Here is a 13,159-nt window from a genome sequence, read left to right on the forward strand (position 1 = left end):
GGTGAGTGACTGAAAGTATTAAAAAATAAATAAAGTTGCAATTTAAACCTGTCAGGGATTAATTAATGTTCTCAGGGGCTGATAGAGGCATCTCAGCTATGCTCTACTGAACTTTACCACCTTGACCTTATGGTCAGAGATGCTCAACCCGTCTCAAAATTTTTTGTATCCAAAGTACTTATTTGGATTACTTTCCACAGTGTTTTAATTAACACAAATCAAATACCTTCTCCCAAAATCCAAATTCAGCTGCTATTCCTCTGACTCATAAGGTGTTAATATGCCAATAATTCACTCATGTCTTCAAAGCTAGACATTACTTTAATCTGTCTCACATACTGTCATGCCTTTAGATACTAAGGATGGGGGGCGGAACCCCCAAAACCAGAAAAGATCATAATTGTTTTGCTTAGAAAAATAAAATGAATAATGAGAAGCTGAAAAAAATGTAAAGTACAAAAATGTTACAGATTTTGTAATTTCTCAGTTCAGCTACATCTGTAACATACCCTAAGACAAAAGATATTCTTTAGAAGAGTAATATAAAAACCCCTCTTAAACAACAAACCTTTTCCCTTGAAGTGATGTCAATTAAATTACTTAGAAATGAGCAAGAAGTAATTCTGTGTGACCCTATAGTTTTCTAGCAAGGTATTATCTGTCATGAAATCAGTAACAAATGAAATAGAATCCATCCGTTCAGCTCTAATTTTCCTCCCTTATGGATATCACCCAGAAGTGCTGTGTTACAAGGGAGAGGATAATCTGAGACTAATGGAAAAAGTAGGACAATTCTGCAATGCCAAGTAACACAGAGCTGTATCAAAATGCCTTTGCTTTCAGACATACTATTAAGTTATACAAGGAAAGTGAAGAACAGAGAAACCACATGTTTGCTATTATGCATATGACAACTTACAAAGTCAAGCCTAAACTTTCCTCTGTTTCTGTATTTTTGTTTTAATATCTTAACACAGCCCAGAGCTTGTGCAAATTCCCATGACTGGCAAAATGTCAAAATGAGCATTTAATTCAAGTAGTTTCCCATATATCAAGTCTCTTTTTTTTTTTTTTTTTCCCCATTTAGATATAGGTCAATTTATTTTAAATTTAAAATCAGGAGCTGTTGGAAGACGAAACACAATCTTTTCCTTAACAACCAATCTGCTCAGTGAAAAAACAGTATTTACTAAAATTTGCTGGATGATACTGAAAATTGGCAGTGATTTTTATAATAGTCTGTTTTACATCCAAATAAGAAAAAAATACTCTAGAAAAGTACCCTGCAACAATTTTGAAGTTAACAAAATCTTTCTGAAGACCCATAAGCAGAAAATGATTGCTTTCTAGAGCCTTTGAGCAGCAAGAGAATTGCAGACATTATCCAATATCAACTGAAGGAACTGAAGAAGCTTAAACAGTCATTGCAACTCAATGTAAACAAGAAAATTAATTCTATGATTTGTTACAAAATTATATTCCTAAACAAGTTAGAATTTCATTAACAGGATTGAAAATGATGACAGAGAAAGTTACTGTCCACTACATAAACATTATTTAAAAGCTTCAAGCACCTAAAATGAGCATCTAACTACAAAAAACCCACAGGAATTCAACACATATTTGAAGATTGAAATCTTGAAAACATAAGTATTGAAAATCTCTGGGCTACAGAAACAAGCCAATTGTAAAAAGGCATTATGTCCATATGGATATGCTTTAGCATATGAACTTACATGCCAGAATATAGCTGATTTTAATCACAGAGCTTCTTATGACCACATACCCCTAAAGCTTCTGCTGCTTAAGACAGAGGCAGACACATCCTTTCTTCAGCAAAATTTTCCAACAATGCAGTTTTTTTCCCAAGCTTAACTCTCATGTTATACACAAAGTGTCCACCAACCACATCACATTCTTACAAGGGTATGTAGGACAATATCTAAATGCTATTTTGAAAACATCAAGGGAAAACCCAAACTAGCTCTAGATTGCAAAGGCTGTAAAATCTGATATCACAACAGCTCTTACTACTTCTAGAAAAATTTTCACTGCTTTGTAAGCTTTGTTTTGTTTTGTCAGCAGTGGGTATAAAAGTAGACATTAGTTGGCCCAGAAGGCTCTTAAGCCTTTCTTATAAAAACCTCTCTAAAGTCAAATGAATTCTAGTTGTAGATGACAATGCCCAGACATTTGATTAACTAATGCCTGTGGGCTGACCTCATTCACAAATTCTGTCACCAAGGAATGGGTGCAGATCACCCCTGGTGCTGTCAGGCGGTGGTGGATGAAGAGAGCCGAACACCTCACCATCACTGGAAGAAAACCGCCAACTCCAGAGACAGTTTGCATAATGTCAGCATGAGAGCACAGGAAAAATATCCAAATCCAGCTCTGTCAATCATCATTTCCAATGGGAAATGAACAGCTGAGGGTGTTCCCATTTTGCTATTGGCAAGGTCAGTTACTGCTTTGTTAGAAACTGCCTAGCTGAGATTTTTTTTTATTAAACCACTTCCATAATTTAAACTGTATTTAAAACAATCACCTCAGGAAACAAAACACTTGCAGAAAATGAAATTGTGGGACAAAATATGCGATCATAACCATCAGGAAGGGCAGCTCTTAGGGACAGTACCAAGGATACCCAGTACACAAGCAACAATAGCACAGTTTGATTCATCTCACCAAACAAGATTGTTATATGAGGCTCAGCCAAAAACATATTAAGGAAATATGAATGAAAAACATGTCTTAGAACTGAACAAACCCATTTGCAAAAACAGGAAGGAGCAGAAGTCAGAGACTTTAAACTTCAGCTATAGTTTGTAACAGAGCCCTTCATTTATTTCCATACCATGGCAGCTCCTTCTTAACCATCTGCTGTTGCACAAAATGATCCAAATGTCTGAATCATTTATATCAAACATTAGTTCAGTTCTCAATGGACAAATAATCCACAGAAACACATAGAAATAATTTTACATTGCATATTCAAAGTTTTAAATTAGGTAGTTCAAGAACTTCTATTTTTCATAAATAAAATCCAATGCAATTATGAATCACTCTACCAGCAGCAAGCCCCTGTAAAACATTTCACACATGGTTCACACAAGCTTTCAGCAGATGTATTCATGCTTGCTGAACATGACAGGGCATGTTTTATTGGTCTATTAATACCCATCTTCACTGCTTTTGGAGGAACAAGGCTGTCTGCAAATGGGTCAATAAAGCAAGCTACTGACTACTTTTATCATGACACTGTGAAAAAACAACACCCGGTTTTAAAAGAAAAGTTTGTAAACTTATCATAAAGATAAATATCTCTTCACATCTGTTACTTTTAAATCTCTGTGGAAAAACTTAGTATTTAAAAGAACAAAAGCAGTAAATAAATAACATCGGCCTTCTTTTTAGCTATGCTCTTTTTCCCCCAACACATTTTCTTATTCTTTTCACATATGCTCTTTATTCAAATTCCGTGTTTTATGCTTTTCTTTTGTCTTCCAACAGAAACATTTGTTTAAAAAAAGTGAAAGCTCTGGCTCTGCTGCCCTGCTAAAAGGTGGCCTACATGACTCAAAATATACTTGATTTACCTCCTATAGTAAAATTATAAACAAATCCCTTACTTGTGATACAGAGTCACAGCTGTCCAGTTGATGGACATGTGCAATGTTCCAAAACATTATTCCTCAAAGCAGGGCTGGGACCAAACATCAAAGAAGTATTGGCACAGCTCACTGCATGTAGCCCATCCTTACCAAGAAAATAAACTAATTTTCATTAAAAAACCCTACAGTGGTCTAAAATAAATATCTGTTAATTCACTCTTTGATACAATGAGTACTTGCTACTAATGCCATTATTTTTTACACTTGTTTAACATATTAGTTATGCACAGCTTTCACAAAATTGCATCAAAAATTTCTAATAGCTCTTCTGGCCATCAGTGGAACAGTTGGGAATGGTCCTGTCTTATATAATAGCCCCACTCTAATACTATAATGAGCTTTGCTAATACACATTTATCATCAGCTAGATATTCTGAAGTCAAGAAAAAATCACCAAAACCCAAGCAAATTATTTCCCCTCAAAGTCCCTCATGCTTTAAGACTGGAAGAGCATTCTGGTAGGTTAAGCTCAAGAGCCAACACCCTGAAGTCCCTCTCTTGATTCTGCTGTTTGACCTTGAGCTTCCTTGCATCTTTTACCCCTGCACAGTGAATTGGCAGGAATATTCAAGTAAACCCCCTTAGTATTTGTTAAATGATCTGGAATATTAAAACAGAGGGGGTTTATAAATATGACAGTATTCTCTGAGCAATCAGTTTAGAAGCCTTCAGCCTCCTAAAAGTTTGAACCAGAAACTCAGAGCAATGGAGGTTTTTTTCTGTTAAAAATAGATAACCACAATCACAACTGAAGGCCAAACTAGACAATTTTCACCTTTGCACTCACTAAGGCAAAATTTTTACTCCCAAATTAGACCTAGATTTAGGGAAGGCAAATGGGAACAGGGAACAATGTCCTCCACTTGCAGAATTTTGGGCTGAGAGGGGATTTAGCACAGAAAACTCCAACAGTTTATCATATCACCCCTTCCAGATCCAGGTTATAGTCCAACATATAAACTTAATATTGTTAATGCAATATCTCAAACCACAGCAGCTGTTTGTTACTTTGTACATAGTGACAACCCTTAACCTTCAGGCTGTGTCAAAGCCTACACTTCGTAGTTTGGCTTGTCACTTCAAATAATGATGAGAAGTTAAATATTAGCTTTTTCTTTCCTGATTTCACACAGATCTAATGACTTACCTATGCAGAAAAGATGAAGAATGATCAAACAGAATGTACTAAAATGGGACAGCTGTAGGATTGCACGTGGCTGTGCAGAGGAAAAAAAAGTGGTAATGAAGCTGTCAAATAATTATATCCATTATGTGTTCAGGAGTAAATCAGGTCAGTCTTGGTAGGTCAAATGATTCTTTGAACTTTCCCACTGGGTTATCAAAGTAAAGAAGACTGAAACTTTTTTTTTTTGTAAACATGAACTTAGGGTGTCAGAGAAGGAAGGTTAACTTTGCAGATATATTTTTGTATTTTTGTCTACTATTCAGGTAGACATTCAGCAAAGTTCAAAATAACTTGGTGCTAAGTTAGTTTATTTCATAGTACTAAAGAGCTTTAAAACAACTGTATTAAGTACATTTAACATATGAAGTGCAGTTTTCTTGCCTCAGGGAAAGAAAAAAAAACCAAACAAACAAGGTGAGAAGATATCCTTCTTCTTTTCCAAAAATTAACACATTCCCAGCAATGAAAATGCCATTACTAGCATCCCTATGCCCTATTCCTAAAAAGAGAAATAAATTTGACATTTGAGATTTAGTTGTGGAGCAGATTAAAACATTTGTCTTACCTCTGGGAAATGTAGTTCACAACTTTGTTTCAATCAAATTGCAATTAAGGAAGAAGGGAAGATGCACAAAGGACAGAAATAAGACCAACAACTTAACTAGTCTATTTGCCAGTCTTTGCTAAAGAAATGTTCAGGATGGGACACTGCCTTGGCAGAACAGTGTGAGGAGAGCAGCAGGGATATGTCTCAGCACAACATGGAACTATGAATTTCTCAGAGAACTAGACAGAAAATTTTAAAGCAGATGCCACACCTTGTTGTAGGTCTCATCAGAAGTCACACACTACTATAAAGGCTGAACTTCAGACACTGTCATGTAAATGTCTCTATTACACCACCACACTAATGGTGTTTTGAGTTAACTGGGTTCCCCTTAGGAAGGGTACAGTGTACTTTCAACTCTCCTTAGACAGAAATAGTCACTGAAACAAAATAAGTCTTTGCTATTTGTAACTGGGCCAGGGCAGGGTAAATGTCATGCAGCTGCACTTAGTTTATCTCACACTTCCCCTTGCAATCCACACATGTGGAAGGCTTCAGTAAGGCAACAGAAAATCAAAAAAGAATGACTAAGAAAGAAAAGATTAAGATCTTCTGCAGTGGAAGGAATCCAAATGAGTCCACAAGATTTCTCATTTACAGAGGGTCCATGGTTTCAGTAAAATGCAGTTTCATTGCTGAGATGAACCTGTAGAGCTTTACCTCTACACATGAAAAAGTAGAAAGTAGATGAGTGTTTTCAAAATATACCTGCAATCTACTAGTATTTAGAAACCTGCTGGAATAGCGAAAACATTTCAACTATTCTTGACAAAAATCTCAGCGATACCATCTATTTTAACATATAACCCTCAGCACAGACCCTGGGAGCAACACTGAAGGGCTGAGGTCAGTTTATACACTGGTTAAATACAGCAGGTGCAGAAGCATCGCCAAGTTCCAAACGTTGCTCTCCTGCTCCACTTCCTCCCAGGTTCCACTCCTGAGAGGTGCCAGAGGACACTCCAGGCATGACAGCGTTTCTGTGCATCCTAGAGACCTGTGAGCCCCAGGCAGCCCATTACTGCTGTCCTGCTAGAGGCTCTCACTCAGCTCAGCAGTGTGACTGTTCTCTTCCTAACTGGATTCAGTCAAAATTACAGGGATACCCCTCAGTGAGGTTAGTTTTAGTGATGTGACTTGGCTGTTGCAGAGCAGGAGAGACAGAGAGTGTCCAAGGGAGCAGCACCCTCCAGGGGAGCAGCACCCTCCAGAACACAGCTCTGGCATCCAGTGGAATGCTCCACTTGCCCACAGTGGTTTGCCTGATGCAGAGGCATCAGGGCAGGCATCTAGCGTAGCAGCAGCCCATGAGAACAGCATTTTACCATGGTGTCAACTTTGTTACATATGACAACACAGCAACAGTAAACCAGAGCTGCAATTTCAGTACACAACACCTGCTGAACCATAAGATTCAAGTCTCCCAGGCACGTGAGACAACACTGCTAGAAGCGAATCTACCTCAGTGGATTTCAAGATCGATACTTACATATACACAGTGCTCACCAGTGACCGAAAACTTGTTATGATAAAATCTGTAGAGATCATGATTTTATTACATTTATTACATTAAATTACTGATTTTATTGCATGTTATGTGCAATGTGTTAAGACACGCAATAAAATGAAAAAATGAAAAAAACTCTAATTTGAAAGTAAATGAAAAAATGAAAATGAGAAAACCTCTTTTTTGCGCCAACACACAAGCCTACTTCTAGAATGGCCTCTAGAAATTTCCTTGAATGTTCTAGTAAAGATAAAAAAACCTACATCTAATTTGACCAATTTTCATTATTGCTCTTGCCAAACAATAACACAGAATAAGTGCAACTGCCTTTGATGAAATACAAGATTATTTGTTGTGAAATGCTAGCAGTTATTATCTTAGCTCATGCTAACTTCTGAAATACGTGCACAGTCACTTCTGATGGAGAAGAACACAGCGCTATACTCCTAGCGCTCCAGGACAAAACTCAGAAGAAAGGACGTATTATAAGTTTGGGAAGAACCATTCTGTAAACCACTCTGGGCTTGGAAATAACAGGTTTGATATGAAAATATTAATGATGATGACAACATTGTAACAAATACCTCTAACAGAACCTTGACTAGGAACCTCTGAAAGCATTTGGAAAGCCTGCAGTAAGATGTGACTAGAGCTCCTGGTAATGTCACAGTAGTATTTTATTAAGCACTCACAAAAACAAAATAGTTCCTCCTTGAGAATTTCTAGAAACTTCTATCAGAGCTTACAGGTGTCATAATGATGTTACTGCTGAAACCCATTAGGACTAACTACTCTTCCCTCTCCCTCCTTTTAAACAGGTGAGAAAGTAATTGTATTTACAGTAGTCACACATTAATAGCGCCAAACACCTTGGGTACATAAATCTAGTGAAATTCTTACCTCAGATGATTTTGCGTTTTCATAATATATCCCTTGAACTAAGTCACCAATAGCACTTGAAATGAGTTCCACAACCTGCAAAAGAAAAGAAGACAAAGCCTTACATCTTTTAATTATCACCAAACTGACTAACAAAGCTACTGCCAGATTTCCAGGCAGATAAGCCACGAAGAAAGCTAATTGTGAAAGACTTCAGGATTTACTGAGACACATACTGTGATATGTCTCTGCTAAAACCTCTACTACAGTAACTCTTCTATCAAAGTTTTAAGTTAATATAAATGAAAAACAAGACTTGTTTTTCCTACAGTGTGAACTATAGAGTGTATTCTCACAAGGACGTTCACAGAACTAATAAATCCCAGTTCATGAATATGAGACAGTACCTCATCTGGGCTTTGTTTTGTTTTGTTTTTTTCCTGCCAAGTAAATACTTCACAATACCTCTCCTTGGGAGCTGTTAAAATTCTAATCTTTGTGGCTAATACAGAAAAGTCAGAATCCATAGAAAGGTAACCTTTCAAACGTGATCATTTGGTATTCGGGTGCCCTGGGAATGCACTGTGGATGTATTTAGTGCATGGCCTGAGGCTCAGCTGTACCACATACACTGAAAGTCTGCAACACGGGAATGTTTAAATCAGATTTATCAATCTGTATTATCTTCAGGGTTCAGGCTTTTTATTTTATTCAAGCCAAGCCTAAAAATCTGAACTTGATCCAGAATGTAAAACAAGTAGTCCACGGTCTCCCTGGAACTACTGTAAAATTTGAAGTTGTGCACATGAACTGTCTTAATTGGAACAAAATACTCAGATTTATTGTAAAATTAAATGCAGGCATTTCAAATAAGCACACCTTAAGGCTACCTCTTTCGTTTCTCACAAAGTTTTAATTTTTTGAATGTTTAATTTCCTATGCATATGAGTCTGTATCTGATTCCTATTTTGCTTCCTAAAGTTCAATGTAGTTCTTATTGAATTAAAAGATTTAGTTTCAATTTTTATAATTCTTGTAACTGAAGACAAGAAGTCAAATGATAAAAGCCCTAACGGAAAGATATTCTAACATTTAGGCATTCTTTATTTGATAATAAAACCACATTGGTATGCTAGTTTTGAGTACTAGCAGAAAGATTGTGTTTTCTTTTTTTTTAAACACTGGTTCATATACATATTCATATACACACAGCAAGCGCTAACTTTAGAAATGGTGCTGATTAAAAGTCATGTTTTTTCTTGCAATGCATATGGGTTAATTTGCAAGACCTACAAAAACAGCCTGGAAAAAAAAAATAAAAAAAAAATCACATTACCCTTTAGGAAACTAGACACCGAAGAAATATTGTAGCAACATGAGCTTTGAAGGAACTGAAAGGACAATGATCCTACAGTGTTACCAGATGTGTTGAGTTATTTAAGGGGGGAAGAGAGAAAATGAGGGGTGCTTTTTTTTTTTTTTTTAACAACAACCCTCCCCCCCCAGCCCCCCCCCCCTTTTTTTTTTTAAGGTATCAGATAAGCCTTATTCCCAAATCCAGGAGGACTGAGTATCGCCAATAGGTCTATGAAAGTCTGTAACTAAATGCCCAGGATCAGATTGTATTACAGTTTATACAAGCAACATCCCAAGATTCTTCTGATGGCTAGGACACATAATACAGATCAATCACTCACTCAAAAATGTTATGGTTTGTGAAATGGTCTGAGCTCAGAGACCTACACTGGTAATACGAAGAGGAATTTACAAAGACACAGAGTCCTACTCTAAATGTCAAAGTGATAGTATGAACTTTTAACAATGCAGCTGGCTCTGGATAACTAGACCTTTTCCTCTCTTGCCTGAAACTCTAGACTGAGCAGGACCCTGTTTTGGGGTTTCTTTTTTCCATCTCTCCTCCTTCTTTTTAGTGCAACTCTACTCTCAAAGGCAATTTTAACTGACTTAAAACAAGCTTGGTGAAACATTTGTGAACAATTGTACCTCTTCCTCTTAGAGTTTATAAAACATCTTAGGAGAATTACACATCAACTATTTAGAAAAATCCTTATTATATTAAATACCATTTAGTGACATATTGAGCACTACATGTTAGTGAGAATTTAGTACTAATATTACCACCCTTCTTTCCAAATATATATAAAAATATTACTTTTAAGGTAAATGTAATGCTATACAGATCACTACCAAGAATGAAATTCCAGTTTCAAGAGCACAGTGGGATGCTTGCATGTGGCTCTGTTACCTCACCAACTCTTACTCTGATCTATGAAAAGCATCTCCTGCTTAACATCAGCGGCCTAGGGTCCTGAGCAGTGGGGAAAGAAATGAGAAACAAGGAAACCAGGCAATTTTTCTCTGCATCCCAAAACGACAGAGGAAGAAAAATTATTACAGTTCAGTGGGATTCATGAAATGATACACTGTCTAGCTCTTATGTAGCACTTTTCATCAGAAAATTTGAAAGCAATCAACATCTCCTGTTAAATTTATTCCCTACTGTTTTATACAAGGGGAAAATGGCAACAGTGAACTGATTTTCCAGGAAATCATGCAGAATGCCAGCGAAAGAGCAGAAAGCAGTATCTGAGCTGTCTTCGTTCTCACTGCTGCCTTTCTGCCTGACCAGTGCTGACATTTCTGAGATGTAAGTCTGAGGAGGAAGAAAGTTAGATGAAAAATGAAGTGCTCTCAACTGCTTCTCTTCTCATTTGACAGTTGAGCTCCATTATAAACAGGTTCAGAGATGAGGAAAAAGAAGAAAGGATTGCCAGAATTAGTGCTTGAAAACAGCATCTCAAAAGAGACCAAAGGCAGCTTATTCATAACCTCTCTTCCCACTGTTTTCCACTCTTCAACATGTTTTTGAGAAGCCTGGTTCCTCATAGGTACTTGGGATGAGCAGGAGCAACCACACACTGAGAGAAAACAAACTTCCACTCTATTTTTCATTTTCCACTCTGCATCAGCATCTTCCAAAGTGCTGTTTTCTGCTCCTCCCCATGACTGGGTATGGCCCAGGGGATGACCTATTACTTGCAGGTGACAAATGCACATGCAAGTGATTTCACACCCTTTAAACACATTTTGCAAGTAGTTCTGCCAGTGCCCTTTTTTTTTTCCCCCCTAAGGAGGTATTACTTCAACATTTTTTGTAGGGATGTGATCTGTTCTGCTTTTTAAAAGTCAACACAAAGGCCAACAGTTTAGGATGAATACAGGGAAAAGGGATGGATTGTTAAAGCTAAAATCTCTCCCACTATTTAGGCAGACTAAATGTATAACATGATGTAAATTCTGGACACAACCATTTGATTGTTCATTCTACAGCAAGGTAGAACACATGCTCTGACCTCTCAAATTCATTTAAATGTGAAATATTCCAAAAGACTGTGCTGTGTTTCAGTCCCAGAAGAGTTCTGTAGGGTTAAAGATAAGAAATTTGGTGAAACTTAATTTACCCTTTTCTGGTGCAGTAACTTGTTTATCAAAAAGGCACAGCTTTACCCCTTCAAGACTCCCTAAATTTATTTTGAGTCTAATTACTGACGCTCAAAATTTCTATATATTACTTGAAGAAATAAATAAAATGTTGATAATTCCCTCAGTTCAGATAATTACTGGACATCCAACCAATCACTTAATGAATGTCCTCCTTCATTTTCCTGAAGTCAGAATTTTGTGTAGTTTCCTGAGGACTTATCTATAAGAGTTCAGAATTCCCAAAGCATCATACATGGTGTCACAGAATAGGGCCACATGTTCACTGTTGCAGGTACAGCAGCCCAGTTCACCACTGCAGTTGACTGTCATAAAAGATTCAACTCTTGTCTTTTCAACAGAAAAAGAGGTGTGTTTCAATGGAAGTGAAACGCTATGTTAGAAGGAATGCAGTGAAATCACACAAAAGAAGACATTTTGGTAGAACACTTTCTCCAGAGTTAAAAGATATGATTCAGACTCTATCAAGCACAGTAAAAAGAATGGATTCTGAGCCCTACTCATCCACAAGATTTTTAAACAACCTGGATGAAAAGACAACATTGGTGCCATCAATTCAGCAACTCCAGCACTTTGCTCTCTTCATTTGTCTTCAAAATACTTCGTTTAAAGTTTACTGCAACATAACACCACTTACGGTTTTTACCCTGGTTTTCCTTCTAGTTTACAAAAGGAATGAATCTGAGCTCCATTCAAAGAATGGTCATTTTATTTCAAACTTTTAAACAGCTGAAATGGAATTGATTACACAGACCACTCTGTTTCAGAGTAGTAATGTGGTGCCTCGCCAGATTCTATCGGATATTTTCAATGGAAACATCATACAAAGGATGAAACTCTTGTGGGAAGACAGGAAACAGCACTAGGAAGGACACAGGACTGGGTATATCTTTGTTCTTCATCCCTCACAATTTCTATTTGACAAACTTCCTTAGCTTTGCCAAATTCCTTCCGAGAAGGACCACAAGTAATTCCTTCCATCCTTATGTTGAAACAGTATCCTTTCCTCACACATCTGCTGTGACAGACCCTAATCCTTGCTGCTGATGTGCAGATTTGAAAACGCAGCAGGACTTCTCCACACAAATAAAGAAGAAAATTAGATGGTCAGGAACCTTCAAATATACATATAAAAATTCCTTCAGCTTGCATTTCCCTCCCCGCAAAAGCACTAATTTGTAAAATACTCCAACACTCAAAAAATTCCACAGAAAGCCCTTAAATATTCTCATGCATTTGACCCAGCAACATTGCAACATCAGGAAGCTAAAGACAAAACTCAGCAAAGAGCTGATTTGGATTGTTCAGTAATGCCTAAAAAAAAAAGGGGGTGGGGGGAGCAAAAGCTGTAAGTAGTTCCAAGAACAGCGAGATTCAATTTTCTTTCCTGCTGATCTCCTCAAACATTATTAGTCATACAGGTAACCAGGTGTGCCAGCCTACAGAATGTTTTTTTTTAAATCTAATGTTTATTGAATCCTATTGGATTTCTTGTTTGAAACTGTCTTGAGCTTTACTGTTTCTTGTATCTGGCTCTCTCTTAGTAGTAAATGCACAGGAAGAACAGTGATTTCCTTTTCCAGCATGCTTTAAGTCTTGGAAAACTAAGTTATGGTTTTCTTCATTCTGTTAACGATGAATTAGTAGCAAACTATGATATAACAATACAGTGTAAACACATCACCCAAACCCTTTTTACTTGTTAAAAAGGTGCTTCTAAGACATAAAAAATAATCAGCAGCCATCGATTTGAAAATTGCTAATATTGTTAAATATCTGCCTTA

The 13,159-nt window shown here is 37.0% G+C and overlaps 1 protein-coding gene across 2 annotated transcripts in view; it reads right to left on the bottom strand.

The window, feature by feature from the left end:
- The window catches only part of PDSS2 (decaprenyl diphosphate synthase subunit 2), a 113,016-nt gene that overhangs the window by 18,391 nt on the left and 81,466 nt on the right, over nt 1-13,159 (bottom strand). For both annotated transcript variants that reach the window (XM_086876722.1, XM_023923900.2), the window contains one exon: nt 7,875-7,949. In XM_086876722.1, coding sequence (XP_086732848.1) covers nt 7,875-7,949 — 75 coding nt within the window. The remainder of the gene's footprint in view (nt 1-7,874; nt 7,950-13,159) is intronic.

The sequence above is a fragment of the Cyanistes caeruleus genome, chromosome 2 (genome assembly GCF_971803275.1).
Source record: "Cyanistes caeruleus chromosome 2, bCyaCae1.hap1.1, whole genome shotgun sequence".
Classification (NCBI taxonomy): Eukaryota; Metazoa; Chordata; class Aves; order Passeriformes; family Paridae; genus Cyanistes; species Cyanistes caeruleus.